Source organism: Parasteatoda tepidariorum, chromosome 5, assembly GCF_982258835.1.
Source record: "Parasteatoda tepidariorum strain Cologne lab strain chromosome 5, Ptep-v5.0, whole genome shotgun sequence".
NCBI classification, from domain to species: domain Eukaryota; kingdom Metazoa; phylum Arthropoda; class Arachnida; order Araneae; family Theridiidae; genus Parasteatoda; species Parasteatoda tepidariorum.
Window position 1 is genome coordinate 96,438,002 of NC_141759.1, and position 21,337 is coordinate 96,459,338.

At 30.1% G+C, this 21,337-nt stretch overlaps 1 protein-coding gene across 9 annotated transcripts in view; it reads right to left on the reverse strand.

Annotated features, from left to right (window-relative positions):
• Positions 1–21,337, reverse strand: part of Taf1 (TATA-box binding protein associated factor 1) — a 69,058-nt gene that overhangs the window by 31,814 nt on the left and 15,907 nt on the right. For 5 of the 9 annotated variants that reach the window (XM_087164570.1, XM_087164572.1, XM_087164568.1 and 2 more), the window contains exons 8-17: positions 20,603–20,785; positions 16,394–16,540; positions 14,438–14,525; positions 9,841–9,921; positions 6,514–6,623; positions 5,476–5,604; positions 5,229–5,300; positions 4,883–4,999; positions 3,700–3,873; positions 2,266–2,439 (exon numbers count right to left, since the gene is read on the reverse strand). In XM_087164570.1, the coding sequence (XP_087020696.1) occupies positions 2,266–2,439; positions 3,700–3,873; positions 4,883–4,999; positions 5,229–5,300; positions 5,476–5,604; positions 6,514–6,623; positions 9,841–9,921; positions 14,438–14,525; positions 16,394–16,540; positions 20,603–20,785 (1,275 nt within the window). The remainder of the gene's footprint in view (positions 1–2,265; positions 2,440–3,699; positions 3,874–4,882; positions 5,000–5,228; positions 5,301–5,475; positions 5,605–6,513; positions 6,624–9,840; positions 9,922–14,437; positions 14,526–16,393; positions 16,541–20,602; positions 20,786–21,337) is intronic. The other 4 variants (XM_087164576.1, XM_087164573.1, XM_087164574.1 and 1 more) reach the window with 1 other exon arrangement.

A 21,337-nucleotide genomic window follows, 5' to 3' on the forward strand; every position in this document is an offset into this window, starting at 1 on the left:
ATATAAACATTTAAAAATTATATATTTATGTAGTAGAAATAGGAGGCATTTTCGAAAAGTAAAGATACAATGCTACATACTCACTTGAAAAAATTTTAATTGATTAAAAATCATTACAAATTGCTTATTTATTGACATAATTATTGCTGTTACCAAAGCAATTGTTAAGTCTAGGTACGAGCTTTTGTTAGTCATAGACAGGGTGCGTAGCCAGATTTTTCATAAAAAAATAAGCACCTTTTAAGCACTCAAAAAATATTTTTAATCACTTTCCAAAAAAAAAAAAAAAGTCATAACTAGGATCTGTGCAGTAACAAAAATTATTTTTTCGATCCTTTTAAAGTTCTTAGTCTAGAAACATAAAATCAATAAAATTCAAAAACTTTACATAATCGTGATAAAATAACTAGTTTCTGATAAATATTGCAGAGAAAATTATAAAAATCATGAATTTTTTGTAATTTAGAACGACAATCGATACGTCAAAAAAAAAATAATCTCTTCTTAAAACATAAAAAATTAAGCACTTTTTACAAACACCAAATAAAAAAAGCACTTTTAAGGGCTTTAAGCATAAGTAACAACATAACATAACAACATAAATAAAAAATAAGCACATAAATAAAAAATAAGCACATTTAAGCACTTTTTATAAAAGCTACGCACCCTGATAGAACTTTGTTCTGCAAGATATTTTTTCAGGTAAAAGAATAAGTGAAAGTCAGTGGGTGCAAGGTCCGGGCTGTGTGGTGGATGATCTAAAATTTTTCATTTAAAACTTTTTAATAGTGCTTTGGTTTGAAGTCCTGTGGGAGAACAAGCGTTTCTCTGCTTGAAAACAAACCACTACATTTAATCAATAACAATGTGATTAAGAAACTCAATCAGCTTCTGTATAATGTGTGAGGAAGTCAAGCGTGTAGCCCATCCCTTTCTTTTGAGTTCCTCCATTAAAATTTTTGGAAACTATCGAGCTCATTATTTCAAGTACCCTAAGGTAATATTCACTGTTTTATAAAGTTATCATAGACAAGTCTGGTATGATTTTAAACAAATCTTTCAATATGAAATGTCTATTTGCTCAAACTGTTTCCTCTGTTCTTCAAAACAGAGCATCAGTGATCACAGATGTCTTATCCGTTCTGATTTCGTCATGAACATCCGTGTTATCTTCAGAGAAAACAAGACTTACATTTTGTCGATTCATAATGTTTCCGTAGACAGAAAGAATTTCATTGTGAATATCCACTGGACCTCTTGCATGAAGATAGTGCATTACAGAACCCACTTCACATCTGGCAGATTCTGAATTAATACAGACATGATAAAGATATGCTGCTCAAACAAGGCTCACCGTAAAATGACCTCAAGGGAGAAGTAAACTGTTTAAAGTTACAGTTAGTGTTGCCAATGGACTCAAAGAAACTTTACCTTTGCTGATATCAGTGAAGTATCTTTACTTTACAAAAATGCCTCGAAATAATCCTAGAAAATATTAATTTATGGACTGGAAATAATTTTCAGTAATAATAATTAGTAAATAATTAATAAGAAATTAATGAAAATTAAAATACAGGGAAATGAATTACAGACTTCTATTTAAATTCAATAAGTATAGTCTCTCAAAGATTTGCTAAGAATTCATCAAATTTTTACTCTTCTAAAACCAATAAGAACAATTGCAGAAACAATGTTTTATGCATCTAATGATAAAAAACAAAACATCAAACAAGTTAAGTAAAAGATGAACATTTAACCACACCACAATAATAGAAATGACACAATTTTTAGGCAAGGCTGATACTTAGTAATAAAAATAAAAAGAATCTATTAAATTTATTTTTATATTAACCCATTCACACAACTTTTCTTAATAATCTTTTAAATCCACTGTTTTTTAAATTAGTAAATAAATTTAAATAATTACTAAATTTAAAAAAAAAATGTAAAAACATAATTATAATGGATAATATAGTTTTGCCAACTATTTATAAAAGATTTTTAAAAAGTTAAATTATTAAATTATATTGGAAAATATTTTAACAAAAATTATTGTAAAAATACTAAATTTTGTTTAAAATTTGGCACAACTTTACAAATTTAAGGATTTTTTAAGCATGTCTAAAAGCAATTAAAATTTTATTATTATTTTTTTTGCAAAAAAAGAAGTTAATTTCATTCAAAAGTGTTTTAGTAATGTTCCAGTTGATTTTATGACATTTATTAACACAAAATAAGATGTTAAAGTTCTAATAAAAAACTTACACGCTTGTAGTAGTTTCTTATTTTTGTAGCCATTCCAACTTGTGAAAGCAAAGGAGGGTGTTCTTCAGAGTACTCAGCCAAAATCAGTTCTCCGTCTCTCCCTGTCAAATCCTCCGCTGTCCTCATAAAAAACATTTCCCCACCACCGGATGCTTCTCTCTCTTGCTCTCGCATCTAATCAAGAAACAAAATAATATAATCAGAGACCATTTTGTCACTCTTTGAAAATACAAGAACAAATTTGACTTTTCCACTTTATATTTTTAACAGGGTGCGTAACCAAATTTTTCAACAAAAAATAAGCATCTTTTAAGCACTTTTCAAGCACTCAAAAAATATTTTTAAGCACCTTGAAAAATATCATAATTAGACAGGGTTGGCAAGTTTTTATTATATTTTATAAGTTATTATTATTTTTTATAAGTTATAATTTAATATAAGTTAAGTTAAGTTATAATTAAGTTAATAAGTTAAGTTATAATTTAATGTCACTAATTTAGTTTATTTTATATAAAGACGAGACTGTTACTATTTATTTTAAAATTAATTTCTTTTGCGATAGAAAAATACTTTAATCTTTTATTACCTTAAATTAATAGAAAATATGAGTAAACTGTTTTCATCGGGGCTATTTAAAAAAAAAAAAAAAAAAAAAAAAAAAAAAAAAAAAACATTGTAAGTTTTGGTAAGAAAATGCAACATTTTCCAATAATTCTGAAGCATTTTATTTTATTTATTTATTTCTAGCCAAAATAAAATTTTCTGATTATTATAGGTTCTATGGTTCTTCGTAAATATTGGGAAGCATGTTTCTTACATTAATTAAAATTTCAAAAACTTAAACATATACAGTAGAAGATTCAGATAACGCCATCCTATTCTCTATAAACTGCATTAATTCTAAAGCAAACCAAAACTGATAAAATTTTTAGTTATTGGTTCGAATGCTCAGTAAATAATTATACTTAATAATTTTTTTGTAAATCATAAATACTCAAACTATTTAAAAAAAAATTCGATCTGTTTCATGTATATTATATATATATATATATATATATATATATATATATATATATATATATATATATATATATATATATATATATACATATATATATATATATATATATATATATATATATATATATATATATATATATATAAACACAAAGAATAAAATAAAACAGAAAAACTTTTAATGGGAAAACGTAAAGGTCTTCATCAGGACACATCCTTCACAATAAATGCGATATTTCTGAATATAGAATAATTATATATATATATATATATATATATACACATTGGTTTGGTCGGTAGTTAAATAATATGTGAAATGATCTATATAATACAAAGTCTTATGTTCAAACATTTGCATTTTAAAAATCTTCAACCATAATAACAAAAATAGTGTGCATAAAGAAAATTAAATCAAACCTTTGCTTTTTTCTTGATGTGTTTCAATAAAGGAATAACTCCATGAAAACCAGGTTGTGCAAGACTACCATGTGAATATCTCTTCAGTGGAGGTCTATGAAACTGTCTCAGCTTAAGAGGACCCATATGGGTCGGGAAAAAGGGTTGGGTCAGCTCTATGGCTGGGATAGAGTGCTAAAAATAAACAATTTTGATAATAGTTAAGGCTATTAAAAATAAACTCTAATTTTAAAATTAAAAAGAGTAATAAAAAGTAATTAAAAAGTGTAAAATTAAGTAATAAATATTATCTGATTGCAACCTAGTAAAGAAAACGGAGTCATATTTATGTTTGAGTTGCTTTGAAATATTTCAATCTGGCTATAAACATAAATAAATGCATGGTCGAGACTGCTGAATTGTCTATTTTTAAAAATTACTTGACATTTTGAAAAACAATTTTTAATCACAAAAAAAATTAATTAAGAAATATAATACTTATTAAATATTTAATATGTTTCATTTTACCATAATTTTATTATACAGTACAGAACCCGTAATCCGGAAATCAGAAAACCGGAAAACCAAAAAACCGTAACGAAATTCGATAAATTTTCTCGCCATTTTTAAAAAAAAAACTGTGGTATCCATGTACCTTTAATTTGTGCTTAATTCATCTATTTTTTAATTTATTTAAACTACTTGATTGTTGAATATTAATGCAAAAAATAGTTTTTGATACAGGAATAATTTACTACAACTACTGTTGTATTAAGTAACTGATTGTTTAAGTTTCTCTGCTTAGAAATAAGAGCAATTTCACAAAATTTTAATAAAATATCTTTCCACTTAAAGCACGATGCAATTATTTTCCATCATCATCAATGGCTCCCATGACAGCCCTTGGCCTTCTCAAGTTTTTTCCAGACTAACCTTTTTCCTGCTAGTGTTATCCAACGATTATCTTCCAGTTCATTGAAAATGGGTGATACGATAAGTTCAAAATTTGATTGCAAATAAAATTTCAAAAAAAATTTTTTTAATTTTTTTTACTGAAATAAAATTTTACTACGTCTCAAAGTTAACTGTGATGATATTTATTTAAATGTAACTTACTAATTAATTAAATTGAAATAAACTCCATAAATAAACAAGAAATAAAATTAAATTGAAATCTGTTAAAAACTTTTTAAATGGAACTTACTTGGATAAGGTTTCCTCCTACATTTGGTTTCAAGGCGGAATCTTGTGTCATTTTTGGATTATAATACTCATCATTTGAAATATTAAAAGGATCTGTTTTTGTATTTTGTGGAGGGGGCTGCAATGAAATATCACAAACATTTTAAACATAAAAAGTGTTCAAAATTAATTTTTAAGCAAAACAATAACTCATATATTTCTAGGATAAAAAAAATAGAATGAATTCAAAAACCAAAATCAAAATATTAAAATTTAACTAACGTTATATTATCACGAATAATAAATTTAAAATAAAATGAATTTACATGAAACAACTAAAACATTAACAAAATATATACAGATCTTACCGGACTGGGGGGCTCCGGCTCTGATATAACTCCAGCCTTTCCTAATAGAATCCTAGATTTTCTTGCCATGTCCTAAAATTAAGCATTAAATGTTTAACTCCGATGCTCAACTCGGCGGTCATAAGGTAATATAAAGTGGAACAAAAGAATATGATATGTTATCAAACATTAATATGGCTGATTATTAAAATTTAAACAAGTGCAATAAACTGCAGAAGGAGAAAATTTCTTAAATCACTAGCTTTACCTTTTTTTCCTTGACAGGCTCATTTGATGCTAAGGAATTTGGATCTGGGTCATCTGGAATTGCCAAAATTATGTTCTCGTCATTTGGATCAAGAGTGAGAATTTTAGGTTCCGGTATTTTTTCCATTGCCTGTTAAAATTAATACAAATCAATAACAATTCAAGAACAATAATGCATTTTTTAAATAAAGAAAATGATTACACCCATAGAGAAGCCAATAGAGAATGAATAGAGAAGCCAATATTAAATCTAATTTTACAATAAGAATAATAAACGAGTACTACATTTTACTATATACATAGTAATGTACTCTATAAAAAATGAGTGAACAGATGCTCACTGATTTAAGATGAACATAAATATTACTATACATAAAAATATTGGGTTAAAAATATTTCACTTTATTTCATGGGTACACAGCAACTTTATACGAAGTGCAGAAACACATATTAAAAGCAAAATATAGTTTAAAAATTTTAATAACTTTTGTTCTAATGATGGAATTTTTTACAAAGTGTTAATCTCAAAGATTCAAACGAGAGATCTCAAATGTGCTAGTTAATTAGGACTAACTATTAATATCATTGCAGAATCAGACACAAAAACATACCTTTTTTTTTTTACAGGTTTGGATTTTTGACCATTGCATTATAGAGGGGGGTGTAGCCATAATTTGGAAAATATGATCTGTCAGCTAAGGTAGGAGACTACTTGAAAAATTGAACCTCCTAATAATTTCACTTTTTTTGTATTTCCCCTAACCTCAGCAAAATATAGATTTTTTGTATTTTACCTAACCTTTACTTTTTTTTCACCCTATTTTTTAAGCAAATCATAAAACTTTTGCAGAAAATTATATTATTCATTTATCTAATAACTCCATGCAAAAAATTTTTTTTAATAATAAATTATTCATTATTGTTTTTTAATATTGGTTATTTTTAAATAGTAAGATACACAAACTTTTCTTTGTGTAAAGTACAAAATTTGAAAGAAATCGGTCAAAAACTATGAAAAATCAAGTACAAGAATACAAACCTCACTGTCCCAAATAACATCATTTTCCCACTGAGCATACACAAGATCCTCATTTTCAACTGGAAATATTGAATACCAGGTGTCATCCTTTTCCTCAGGTACTTCAGATTCTAATACATAAAAAAATTAAATTTTAATTTTAAAACTGCTTAATGCTGGGTTAAGTCAACTATAATTGAAACTACATTACTACATGAGATGGTTTGATAAAAAGAAATTTATCTGAAGCAGTTTGAATTTAAAACTAATTACTAATCTATAAGAAATTTTATTCTTAGTTGTTAATAAATAAATACCAACACCAAAATACCCAACACCATTCTTTTGTATCCCATATTTTTTTTTGTCATGAGAAAATTAATGTTAATTTATTGATTAAGAAACACTAGGTAAGTTCAGTGGAAGCTTTGTAAGTGGCCCACTTACTTTCATGGTTTGCTTAGACAGGTGGTTAACTCATAAACAATGGGATGGTTAACTTACCAGGTTTCACTGTAGAGTCAAATATAAAAATAAATAATTTTATTCAGGTTAGTTCTGCCACCAGAGTTAGTGCAGAGTGTCAGCATTTGCTTCAATATGAGCAAAAGTGATCATTTTAAGCATAGAAGTCTCAATAAATCCAACATGATGATGCCAAAAGTCAGAGGGGTTCAAAAAAGCATAGAAAAACCTTACTTGGGAGAGAAAACCTTGTTAATGTGCTCAGGACTCATCTAAAAATAAAATACTATTGTGTTATTTGTTAAGTTGTTACAAGGCAATTCCTACCAAAGTATTAGTATTATGTTATAGCATTAGGACTAAATTGCCTACATAAAGCCAAGAGTTCATAAGCAGCCAAATTGTGACAAGCGACATTCACAAGGGTGGTGACGTAAAGAAATATGTGACATTTAACTCCTAACTATTTTTATACAGGGTGTCTTAAAAATATTAAAACAAACTTCAGAAATGGAACACATATGGATAGAGAATGACATGGTAACCCATGATGTGAAAAACCATTGTACGCTGCCAGGTGGTGACCTGCATTTCACTACTATAATACACAGTACTGTAGGGTTGTTGATTCAATTTGTCTTGATTTTTTGTGTGAGGAGCTTTCAAACTATTGTTTATTACGAGACTGTGAAGTTCGTAATGGATCTAGAGGTAAAACTTGCATGGGCTGTCAATACAATCAAAGATATTCCTGCCCTGTAACCATGTTTAGCAATCCATGCCCCATCAAAGTCAGGCGTGCATAGGGTCTGTTGAATCTATGGTGCCTTCAAAGCTATCATATTTAACGAGACAGTAAAATCTTCAGATCTAGTGGTGAGACTGGCCTGTGCTGCCACTACAATTAAAAAAACTCTTAGTATGCAACTAAGTCTAGTAATCGAAGCTCCAAAATTAGGCATAAATAGGATCACATAATACGAACATACATATGGTAATCTCCTAGTTATTTTGCATTAAGAGACCGTGGAATCCAATATAGATCTAGTGGTGAGGCTCACTGTCACCACAATCAAAGAAAATCTTGGCATGCAACCATGCCAAGCAATCCATGCTCCATTAAAGACAAGCATGCATAGGGTAAGATGGATCAAACTTGGAACATTAGTTGTAACATAATGAACTTTATCAATCTACTATGAATATGCCAATAGTTTGTAGCCAACATGCCAAGCAATCCATGCTCCATTAAAGTCAAGCATGCATAGGGTAAGTCAAACTTCGAACATTAGTTGTAACTTAATGAACTCTATCAATCTACTATGAATATGCCAATAGTTTGCTCCTGGCATGCAACCATGTTGAGCAATCCACAACCCATTTAAGTCAAGCATGCATAGATGGATCAAGCTTGCAACATTTGTAGTAACATTATGAACTCTTTTAATCGACTAAATATATACTAATTGTTTGTGGCTCATGGCATGCAACCGCAATCCACACTCCATTGAAATCAGGTATGCATAGAGCATGATGGTGTAAACTTTGAACACTAGTTGTAACATTATGAACTCTATTAATCTGCTATAAATATGCAAATAGTTTCAATCGATTATTCTCTCCTGTTTTATTAGATCTACCTATGTTACCATTTCCTCATGCCATATTGTCCAGCATGCAACCATCCGGAGTAATCCATGATCCATCATAGTCAGGTATGCATAGGGTATGATGGTACAAACTTTGAACATCTGTTGTTCACTTCATGATCAGGTGCTGTTGACTGACATGTTGATGGGTTGTTTTGCAATGCCCAATCCATCAAAGTCAGGCATGCATAGGTTATGATGGTACAAACTTTGAACATCTGTTGTTCACTTCATGATCAGGTGTTATTGACTGACATGTTGATGGGTTGTTTTGCAATGCTCAATCCATCAAAGTCAGGCATGCATAGGGTATGATGGTACAAACTTTGAACATCTGTTGTTCACTTCATGATCAGGTGTTATTGACTGACATGTTGATGGGTTGTTTTGCAATGCTCAATCCATCAAAGTCAGGCATGCATAGGGTATGATGGTACAAACTTTGAACATCTGTTGTTCACTTCATGATCAGGTGTTATTGACTGACATGTTGATGGGTTGTTTTGCAATGCCCAATCCATCAAAGTCAGGCATGCATAGGGTATGATGGTACAAACTTTGAACATCTGTTGTACACTTCATGATCAGGTGTTATTGACTGACATGTTGATGGGTTGTTTTGCAATGCTCAATCCATCAAAGTCAGGCATGCATAGGGTATGATGGTACAAACTTTGAACATCTGTTGTTCACTTCATGATCAGGTGTTATTGACTGACATGTTGATGGGTTGTTTTGCAATGCTCAATCCATCAAAGTCAGGCATGCATAGGGTATGATGGTACAAACTTTGAACATCTGTTGTTCACTTCATGATCAGGTGTTATTGACTGACATGTTGATGGGTTGTTTTGCAATGCTCAATCCATCAAAGTCAGGCATGCATAGGGTATGATGGTACAAACTTTGAACATCTGTTGTACACTTCATGATCAGGTGTTATTGACTGACATGTTGATGGGTTGTTTTGCAATGCTCAATCCATCAAAGTCAGGCATGCATAGGGTATGACTGTACAAACTTTGAACATCTGTTGTTCACTTCATGATCAGGTGCTGTTGACTGACATGTTGATGGGTTGTTTTGCAATGCCCAATCCTTATGATGTACCCTTTCCTCAAAAGTTTGTTACAACGTTGAGACACAATGTATAAAAAAAATTAACTGAATTTATTTAAGCCTAATAACTTAAGTCTGTTTCGTGTTTACAGTGTGAAAGCCAACTTTCACTTACTATTTGATGCAGAACCTTTGGCAGATTTGGTTCCTTGCTGACCTGATGATTTAGTTCCAGGTGTGGCAGCAATTGTTTTTGCTGAAAAAGAAGTCTTGTAAAAAATTCTGCCACTTTGAATTAAAATAACAGTATTTTTGTATAACAAGCTGCTAAAAACACTGATATAGTTCAACCCGAGAACTAAGTTCGTTTGAAGTTAGGTAGTGGACTTATAATTTAGATTAATCACGTTGACCCAGTTTAATGCAAAAAATTGTTAGCAAAACTTTTTTTTTTGTATTAAGTTTTAGTCTGTAATTATTTAACAAAAAGTTATTCTAGAAATTAGCATAACTGATGCCATAATTATTTATGCTGATGTCATAGCTGATGCCATAATTATTTATGCTGATGTCATAATTATTTATGCCTTATTGACTACCCATTGTTACCAGACTTTTGTTAGTATTAAAAAAATATTTGCAGACTTTTAAAGCTGGAAGCAATTTCTGACTTATTTCTAGGTTTTCCATGAACTCCTCGACTTCCTGATATTCCACAATTTTCAAGGAAAAGGATGTTTTGTAAAAACAACACAAACAAAAAGCAGACCTGATATTTATGAAATCCCGCTTTTACCCCAAAGTGATTGTGTATGATGCTTCAATAATAATCATAATTAAAGAAAAAAATAATAATAAAAAAATCTTGTACCCCTACAAGATTATACAGCGTAACGTCCCATATCCGGACGTCCCTTTTCTGGAAGGATCGATCTCCGGGACACTTTTTAACAATCAAAATAAACAAACATCTCTTCATCTTCCCCTTTCTTAAAAAAAGAAAAAAAAAAAGAAAGGGTCTTTTGAGACGTTTTCTCTTCTAGCTTGCACTGAACCCCTGATTTATGCATTGAACCCATAAATCACAAAGGGGAAGAGAGGATCTACAAAGACCACTGAGTGACCATTAGAGAATTGGAATGCATTTGGAATGCAGGGAAAGAGGGAGAATTGTTTTCAAAAGACTGCAACTGAGTCCCCTCCCCCCTCCTTTCCTATGCAGCTGACTTGTGAAAGAGGCACTTGCTGGAACCAAGAAAAGGGTAAACTCGGCAAGCATTAACGTGGAGGGGGAGTGAAAATAGAAAATTTGAATAGGTCTAAAAGGATGCACGTCCTTGAGAAACATTAGTTTTTCCCCTGACCATGTAATATTTAGGAGGCGGGGAAAAAAAGGGGACAACATTCTCTCTTTAGCAGATTGTTTCGGTCATACAATAAAAAATAATGAAAACCCCATCACCTTTATGCTTGATTGATAGCCAATGATTGAAGAGAAAACAATAATTTCTCACTTCCCCGCCCTCAACTTGAATGATCTACTCTTTACACTTATATTCTTTCACAAATAAGGAGGAAATGAATTTTTCTCCTCCACCTACCCACCTTAATGAATGACAGGAATTTCCCTTTCTTGCTTGAATCATTCTAGTTAAAAATGGCGGATTATTATTTTCATAACTGTCAATTTTTTTTGGTTCTCTATATTTTAAGCAATAATTTTTTTTCCTGATATTTCCTATTTGATTCATTGGATAATCTAATACTAAAACATTATTCCCTTTAAAAATAATGTTTATTTATTTTTTGCTTCTTAGATATAGATCATTTTAAGCTTTGTTCCAGAATGACGTGAATTTCCCCTTCCTGTTTGAATCGTTCTAGTTCAAAATGGCGGATTAATATTTTCATAACTGTCAAATTTTTTTAGTTTTCTAAATTTTCAGCAATATTTTTTTTCTAATACATATTTCATATTTGATTGATTAGATATTCTAATACTAAGACATTATTCCCCTTAAAAATAAATTTTATTTATTTTTTGCTTAGATTCAGATCGTTTACTAGATCATTTTAAACTTTGTTTACCTTGGGGGTCTATTATATGGAAAAATCTATCATATGGACTTCTGAAAGTCCCACCGATTCCGGATGCGCGACTTTACACTGTTTAAGGAGATCATTGAAAATATCATTACCTTAAATGAAGTACATCGAATAAAAAATCTAATAGGGTTATTTTTTGAGGCTTACTAATCAATTTATTTAATTTTAGTTTAAAAAATTAATGCAAAGGAGAATTTCATTTGGAAAAATGGAACATAGCTCATTTGAAAAACAACTTTTGTTTTTCCATTTATCTTGGGTCTGTATGATCATGTTAGGTCAAACAAAATAAAGTTTGCTTATGCATATTGATTAGCAGGGATCAAAATTAACTCCTGGTTCTTCAGTCTGAGGCCCCTAAAATTTAACTCAGATCAACGAAAAGAAATTATCAGTGGTCACTTGGATCAGCGATTGTTGTAAAGGGATGATTTAGGGATAATTTTTAGTTTCATGTCTTTGTCTGTAGTTTTGTAAATATTTTATAATAAATGCGGCATAACATATCGGTATTGTTATCTTTCATTTGAATTCACTTAATTAAAAAAAAAAAATCTAATTGAGACATGTAAACGTACCACTGAAAATGTGTAAGACCTAGGATGCCTTACACATTTTCAGAGGTGCGTTGCCTTACACACTGAAAATGTGTAGGCATCTTTCACATGGGTTTCGGATTAGTGACTTAATTTTCTTTCTTTATACTCCTGTTGATTAGTATTGACTCAAAGTGACTTTGAAATTCAAGTTTCTCCAATATTTTTTCATGAAGAACGAAGTCACCCACCTTAAATACTATAAATAGTATAGAGTAGTTTTTAGAAAGCACTAATGATCTTGTTTATCATTATGCAATCCTCAATCACAATAAAAGATATCTAGCTTGTAAAATGTCAGCACTTTAAAATTACCTTTTTTTCTTTTTTTTAAAAAAACTGTATAATTGATTCATATTTATGAAACATATAGGAAGCATAGAGCATTCTATTAGCAATTTATGTACATAACAAGTTAAAGCATAAATATATAATTTTTATGTGCGTATAATGTTTTTAAATACATCATAGCAAATGTATATGTTAATAGAGACATCTTATACGTTTCAAAAAACATTGTATAGACTTTTTTTAATAAAAAAAATCCTGCAAAGAGTAAAATAAATAAAAGAACAGAATAAAATAGAAATATTAAGGAAAGAAAAAAATTAAAAAGTAATATATTATAATAAGACTCGTATACTTAAGAAATCCCTTAGACCCACATAAATCCCTTAAAATAAGATTTTTTTTACATAACAAAACAAGCCAAATACTCACATGACCCTAAAACAAACAAAAAAGACCTGAGAATATGAAGGGTATAGGTGATATTTTTGAAAAAATAGATAGTTAACAGAAAAAGTTCTTAATTTAGTCTTACTTAACTAAACAACATTCTATTATGCTAAGAATTTTTTCTCTGAAAAACCTTGTGAATAAAGTTGAGTGTTTTTGCAGTGGAATAATGATATAAGTGTATATGGAAATAAACAGTCAATGAAAAACTTTCGTAAACTTGCCTCTTGACAGCAAATTAAAATGCCTAATAGATTCTGATAATGTATAATCCTACTGTTAGCACATAAACGTTTAAATTCTCTAAAATGTAACTCATACCATTCATCCACACAGTTCTTCATATTATGTCAAAGATAAATGGAATAAAAAATGTTGTTGGCGTTTAATATAATGAAGGGTGCCACAAAGATGACGACTAAAATTGCTCACAGAGCATGGCTTAGATAAAAAATTTAAGTAATAGCTATTACTAAACATTAGAAGAAAGGAGAAAGTGTAAACTAATTCTAGAAACATGTTTGTGGGGAAAGTAATCATCAATGTCAACCTTCATCTATGAAAAGGTACCAATACATAGAACTGAGTTAACGTGTCTTATATTCTAGTGAAATGGAATTGTATTTTTATAGTGGTAGATACACTACAGTACTCATCCACCAGAATTTTATCTGTGGTAGAATTCCACACGTTTATGTGTCAACAGTAGGTAGCTTAGATAAAAATTTGATAAAATAGCTATTACTAAATATTAGAAGAAAGGAGAAAGTGTTAACTAATTCTAGAAACATGTTTGTGGGGAAAGTAGTTATCAACCTTCATCTATTAAAAGGTACCAATACATAGAACTGAGTTAATGTGTCTTATATTCCAGTGAATTGGAATTGTATTTTTGTAGTGGTAGATACACTACAGTACTCATCCACCAGAATTTTATCTGTGGTAGAATTCGAGGAATGGGATACTACTAGTTGATTCATTGCTCTTTTGTGAAAAGCTGTAGGTCACCCTTGTGTTGCCATTAACAGTCAAGTGTGTGTGATCAAGACTGACTAGCAACAGCAAGAGGAGGTGGATAATGTCAAAGTCAGAAGTAGCAAATTAACTGTTCAATGGGGACCATCCATCGAAGTAGGCATGTTCAAATCGAAGTGGGAGTTTCTGTGAAGGTAGGCGTGTGATTGAATTGAGTTAACATGTCTTATATACTAGTGAATTGGAATTTTATTTTTGTGGTGGTAGATACACTACAATGTTTATAATTATTTTCTTATAAACACCTAACATAAGTAAGTGACATTTAAAATAATAAATAAAAGAATGAGATTCTACTTTGTTGACTGAAGGCAGAAGCAGTTCGATTAAGACTGGAGGGAACCCAACCGGCAGCATTATTTTTGTCATTCAGCTTGGAAAGAACCTAAAATTCAAATGAAATAAACAAAATTTTTAAAACGTTATTTTATATTTCAATTTGAAATATAATTATTTTAGTAATATTATAATTAAATTAATCATAAATAAAATAGACATGTTATTGCTTGAAGAAGAATTTATCTGAATTTTTTTTTCTCAATGTAACACAAAAGTAACGTTTATAAAATAGAAAGAGACAGAGAAATTTTTTTTTATTAACTAATGAAGTTTTTTCTATCAAAACATAAAAAAATATACATTATGAAAAAATTGTCATATTTCTGCTTTCTTTCACTTTGCTAGTCGTCATCGAATAATTTTTTTTTTCCTTTTTAACACTAGGAAGATGGAAACTTAGTATATACCTACACTGCCCAAAAGAAGTCAAAATGACTGCATTGTGAAAGTATAACTCGTGCGTAAAGAAATTTGTTTAAAATTAATTTTTAATATTTTTTATATTATTTACAGTTATATAACAAGTCATTAGTAAATATTAACAATAAAAAAATTACATGTTGTACAAAATTCTAAGAAATTGTGTTATTATATACATCAATGTTTTTCTAATTGAAATTAAAAGCAGTCAAAATGACTTCCTTAGGCAATCTAGTGTTAAAAACGTTGAAATTTACAGCAATAACCCAAAAAAGATTGATGATAAAACCACGTGCATTTATGACAAGAGAGCAGAAATTGGAAACATCAAAGAGGGTTAACTAAATGTACGTTCCACATGTTGTAATAAACAATATCTTTTTAAAAATATCAAGCATTTAAAAATAGGCGAAAATCAGACCAGTGGAACTCTGCGGGAAGATAAAAATATTGATTCACAGAAGCTCACAAATCAGCGGTTTTGAGACTGGCAGAATTCCGCAAATTAGCGGAAGAATCACATGCCCGATAGGAAAATTATTAATTAACCATAAATAAATAAAATAAACAATGTGTTAACTTTTTGAAAAAACATTAGATTACAAGGAGCCTTCAAATGGCTATGCTAAATAAATACATAAAAATACAGACAATAATATTTGATTGAAAATAATAAATTATTGATAATAATAGATGATGACAAGGGCGCCGGCAGCGGAGTGCAAGGGGGTGCACTTGCACACCCCTGGCTTTTTTTCAAACAATTAAAGAGTATAAATTTTCTATTAAAAATATTTTTATTCAAAAACAAATAATTAAGTAATTATTGATACATAACAATTAAAAAATTGTTTAATCAAACAAGAATTGTAATCGTCTTGTTAGCTGTTCAAATCTGTTAATAACTTTTTCAATGAATTCTGAGTCATCTTTGATTCTTTTCTTATGCATGCACAAACTACTTAACCTCTCGTGAGACATTGTAGACCGATTCTATGTTTTAATGAGTCGCATTGTACTAAAAGTGCGTTCAATAGTGCACATAGTAGATGGAAGAGTTAGGCCAATTTTGACTGCCTCCGCTACAGCTGGAAAAAACGGTGTGGTCTCAATAACTAAATCGATGTATTCGAGGGATTCATAAGAATTTTCTCTTTTCCTCCACATTTCGTAACACGTAAATTCGTAAAAATATCTTGTTAAGAATGAAGAAATGTATCTTGAAAAAAAATTATCAGATGAAAGTATATGTAGTAACAAAACGAAATGCAATAACAGAATATTTTTAATTTTTCTTTTTTTTTGGGGGGGGGGCGTTAGTTTGTTAGATGGTTGCACCCCCTTTTATATTATTCTGCCGGCGCCCTTGGATGATGACAATAATAAATTATGATTAATTGAAAATATTATGATAAATTGGAATAATTAACAATAATAAATAATGATTGTGAGGACAAAACAGACTGGTCACCAAAGTTGAAAGACATTACTGACCTTATGTTTGACATCTTCTCCATTCCATATGACTTCCTCTTCCCAAGCACATTGACTGACCATAAAGTATGCATCTGGAGGATAATCATCATCTAGTTCATCTGCAGTAGCTTGAGGTTGGTGACATTCATCACCTTCTTGAGCTTCCTGAAATGGAGGGCAACATGAAATTAATATCTTTTAATAAATTTCTAAATATAAATCCATTCGCGCATAAGTTGAAGAATACAATTTTTATTTGGAAACTCACCCAAAATTTAAAATTCACATGTAAGCCCATGTAAAAAATAATAATAAGGCATGCTACACTTGGAAATTAAAATGTATCCCCGATTTTCTCCACAAGCACTTCTACTGAAAAGCGTGAATTGACGTCATATCATCAATCTAATCAACCTCATCCTTCAGGCTTTCCACTGACCATTAGGGATCAACGTCAATGCAGTCAACCCCGCTTAAAGGAATACCATTGGTTCCAGCCAATACTATTCAATTAAGCGGGTTATTCGATTAAAAGAGGAGTGAGTTTTCAATTTTCTTCTTTTTTTTAATCCTCGTAATTTGAGAAATTACAAATTAATTTACTATTTCATTTTGGGATGTTTGGAATTTATGTCTTCCAAAACTTAATTTTTTTTTCTTTTTTGATTATTTCAAATTACTTGTATTCACTGGGGAAAGCACTGATTATTCTACTTTAGAGAAGGACACACTGTATGCTAGCGTGTTACGGTTTAAAATTTTTTTCTTATCAAAACTAACAGCACAACAGGAGGGGACTATAAGCCTTCACTGTGAAACAATTTACTCTGTACCTTTTTACATTGTAAATAATGTATGAGTTAAGTAAGTCAAAGTGAGAAGGGTAAAAACCTCCTTCATTCACTCCAATATCAGCCAGCTATATATTCTGAAACTATACTCCTAGCACATGTTCGGAGCAACAAATAAACAGGAAGTCCCTATTGAAGGGACCACCTATTGTATTCTCATCTTCTTCACTGAAAATTTCATCCCAGCTGGTGAAACATTTCTCAAAAATGAGCAGATTTTTTCATTTCAGTACCTCTTCTTCTTCATGCAATTAAGCAAAGACTGGAAACAACAAGTATCCATTTAAACAAGGAAATTTAACATTAGTTTCATATAAAATGATTTGGATAAATTAAACTTTATTCATATAAGCGGATTATTTGAGTATCCAATATGCAATTAAGTGGGGGGACGAATGTACCAGTTCAACTTGGCAGAAAGTCAGAGTAAAGCATATGAAAAAGGAGCTGTGCTTAAAAAAATCAGTTGCGCAGGTTAAGACATGTTCTCAGCTCATAAAACAGATAAAATGAAGGCGAAGTTTAGTGTTTTTAAATTTTTATATTTAGGCATTCTGTTTTCAACTATTAATGTATTTTTATGTTTCATACGTATATTTCACCATATTTATTTATTATAACTGATGGTCAATAGAACGAGAAGTATTTCTGTCGCTAAAGTCGTTCCAGAATTTTTCAAAGTTAGTGGATTGAATTACAAGTCGACCCCCTAATCCTACTTCAGCTCTCGAAAATTTTCTAAAAATTCTTGTATTATTCAAGAATATATGGTATTTAATTAATCTAATATTATTAATTATTAATATAAAATTAATTTGAATAAATATCAACTTTTGAATAAATAACCAGCTTTAACTACTCTTCCAAATTATTTATGAACTGAACTCTTAACTATCCGTAAAATTGAGTTGTGTCTTAAATAATCCGCAAGTTATTTGCAAAGTGATTAAAAAAAAAAGAAGACAAATTAGAATTTTAACATTCCCAATCGATATATTTTATTCCTAAAATGACTTTATATTCTCAAAAATTCTGAAATGAAACAAATGAACAGTTTAACATTTTGAATTTCAATAATTTCAAAATTCTCAATATTCAATTCTATCAATATTAAATATGAATAAAGGAGAAGATGAAAGTTCTTGCTCAATCAGTTTTCATACCAGTAGATTGATTTAAAAAAAGTCAGTAAATGATTTCTGAACTCAAGGATAGACTGAAGGGAATAATGATCTCTTTCTAATCAAATGATTGTCCCATGATCTGGCTATTGAAAGAGATCATTACTTCCTAATTTTAAAGTTTAAAAGACCTTAACTTTAAAACTATGAGCTTTTATTTTAAGCATACTACAATTATCCAAATTTGAAAATATCATTGGAAGGCGGCAATTTTTCTGATAAAATCAGATTTAAAAATCATAAAAAAAATAGATAATGGTTTGTAGGACCAGTAAGTACTAATATCTACTTGTCCACAAACATTATTAAAACCATTTGAAATTAAATACATTTGTACATCACTTAAAATGACTTTCCTGTTTTACAATCATGTAAGTACAGTAGGGAACCGATTATCCGGAACGATCGGGACCATCGCTATTCCGGATAACTGATTTTTCCGGTTTTCTGAATAGCTACAAAAAGCAGTTTTTTTAATTGTTAAACCACACTAAAAAAATTTTTTTTGGAAATAATCTTAAAAAGAAGAAAAAACGATGAAGTAATACACTAATGATTATTTCCAAAATTATGGTAAGGTAAACATCTTTAAAAAAAAAGAAAAATCCTAAAATATTATAAGGAAAAAAAAATTTTTTTTTTTAAAAAAATGGCGGGAAAATTAATTTCGTTCCGGTTTTTTGATTTCCAGATAACGGGTTCTGTACTGTATTATTTCATCTTGAATAAAAATTTATCAATCATAGCTACTTGAGTTAACTATTGATTTAAAAACTTTTACATAAAAAAATAATAATAGAAATTAAACAAAAAGTAAAACAGATTTGCTCTGCTGATGGGGATTTATTACAGACTTAATTTTTTAAGATTACAATATTGCTCCATTTTGTTATTTTCTGCATCAAATTCTAGCCATTTGTAATTCCTCAAAAACTGATTCTGAAATGCACAGATAGGCCTATTCTTCTCTTAAGTAATCTTTTTCTTTATTCAATGTTTCATTTGCTTCTTTTTTATTGACATATAGCTCAGCCATCGTTCTATGGCTGATTAACAGAAGATCACAATGAAGTAATTGGTCTAGTGGACCACTAGGCTTGACTGTACTAGTATTTATCTCAATCAGGGCTCGAAAAACCGCCGGTCCTCGGCAGTAAAAATTTTCCCGAGGACAACGAATTTCTCGAATCAGTCGTCCTCGCGGACAGCCATTTTCCCGTTAATGTTCGTGATACACTTTCAATTTTTGTTATGTTGCAAGAGTCTAGCGCCTCACTTCTAAAATGACCCTCTAATCTAGAAATCCCTGCATGTTTTTTTTCGTCTGGGAGTGCTGCAGCAGTTGAAAGGGGCTTTTCAGCAATGAACTTACAAATAAACACATAGCCTCAAACGCAATTATGAACATCCACCTAAATGGAAAACCCCTTCAGATTTCTGTGCAGAAACCTCTGTAAATCATAGGCTTTATTGTGGAACTGGCAAACGTCATATCTGATTCATTTAAAAAATACAGTACCCTGGGATAAATTGACATTCCAAATAACTTGACCTTTGTCATTTAAATTATTTCATAAAAGAAATAAATTGTTTCATAAAAGAAATACTAGGTTTTACTATTAGTAATCTAGTATTTCTTTTATGACTGTATAATGTAATCCTAGTAGCTACTAATTCATTGTGTAATTTATATAAATATAATAAATAAGAAAAAATAATATTTTTATTTATTTAGAAGCGACGGGTTAGTTTCAAAGGAGGACAGGTACATTGTTGGACGAGTTGTCCTCGGGGAGGGGTAAAATTTCTGAGCTTCTTAGAGCCCTGATCGCAATATATTGAATCTGATTTTCTTTGTCGAGGTTGTCATCTTGAGGAGAAGACTTCACAACATATACTTTGTGATTGTGAGCTCTATTCTGCTCAAAGATTTGAGCATTTAGGACAACATTGCATTAAGGCCAGGGAATTACAATATATTCCTGTTGGGTGTTTGCTGAACTTTGTTTCAGCTATAAAGCTTTTTTGTTTATCATGATTTAGGGTTTAGGTACAATAGACCTCAATGTGCCCGGTTCTTTGGAACTAGCTGCCCAAAGTCTATTTCAATATATATTCCACAAAGGCTTAGAAATAAGGTCAATTAAATAGTGACTCCTTATTAACAAATAAAAAGATGAAATGTAAACGCATACTTCTTTCAGTTTGAATCCATAATCGAAGCCCTCTCCACTTTCGGGGACATTTTTCAGCATGTCATACCATAACTGAGCAGGGCCATATCTCCATGCAGCAAAACCTGGTGAGAGCTCATTCGATTTGTTGGATTCACTTGATGACCCACTTTTATTACTCTCTTCTGGCTTCAGAAATTTAATCTAACACACAAAAGAGAGAATAATTGTTAGATTCTGTTCACTTAAAAGATTTTCACAAACATGACAGTGGTAATTGTTACACAAAGTAAAAAGTCCTGAAAATTTTATGCGCAAAAAATCTATATCAATTTACATAGATTCTATATCAATTTACATGTTTCATATTTAACCCCTTGCCAGTGTCACCCGAATCCAGACTTGAAAAAATAAAATGTTACCATGGCAGTTTTTAACTTCAGTAGATCTCCTGCATTGTAGATTCATGTGGAATAACAAAACAAATTTTTTTAAAAACATATTTTTTGTATGTAAGAGACAGGTCTGGATAATATTCTATCTGGATAATTAGGAGTAGATTGTGCTGTTAATCTGCTTTATTCTGGGCCTGCACTAATGATTTTAAATTATTAGCCAAAGGCAAATCTTAATTTTTTCCCATAGAAAACTTCAAATCAAAATACAAATTTACTATAAATATTTTTACTATTTTATAAACTATTTTATTACTATTTTATAAAATGCAAATTCAAATCAAGAATCCTTTTATTTAGA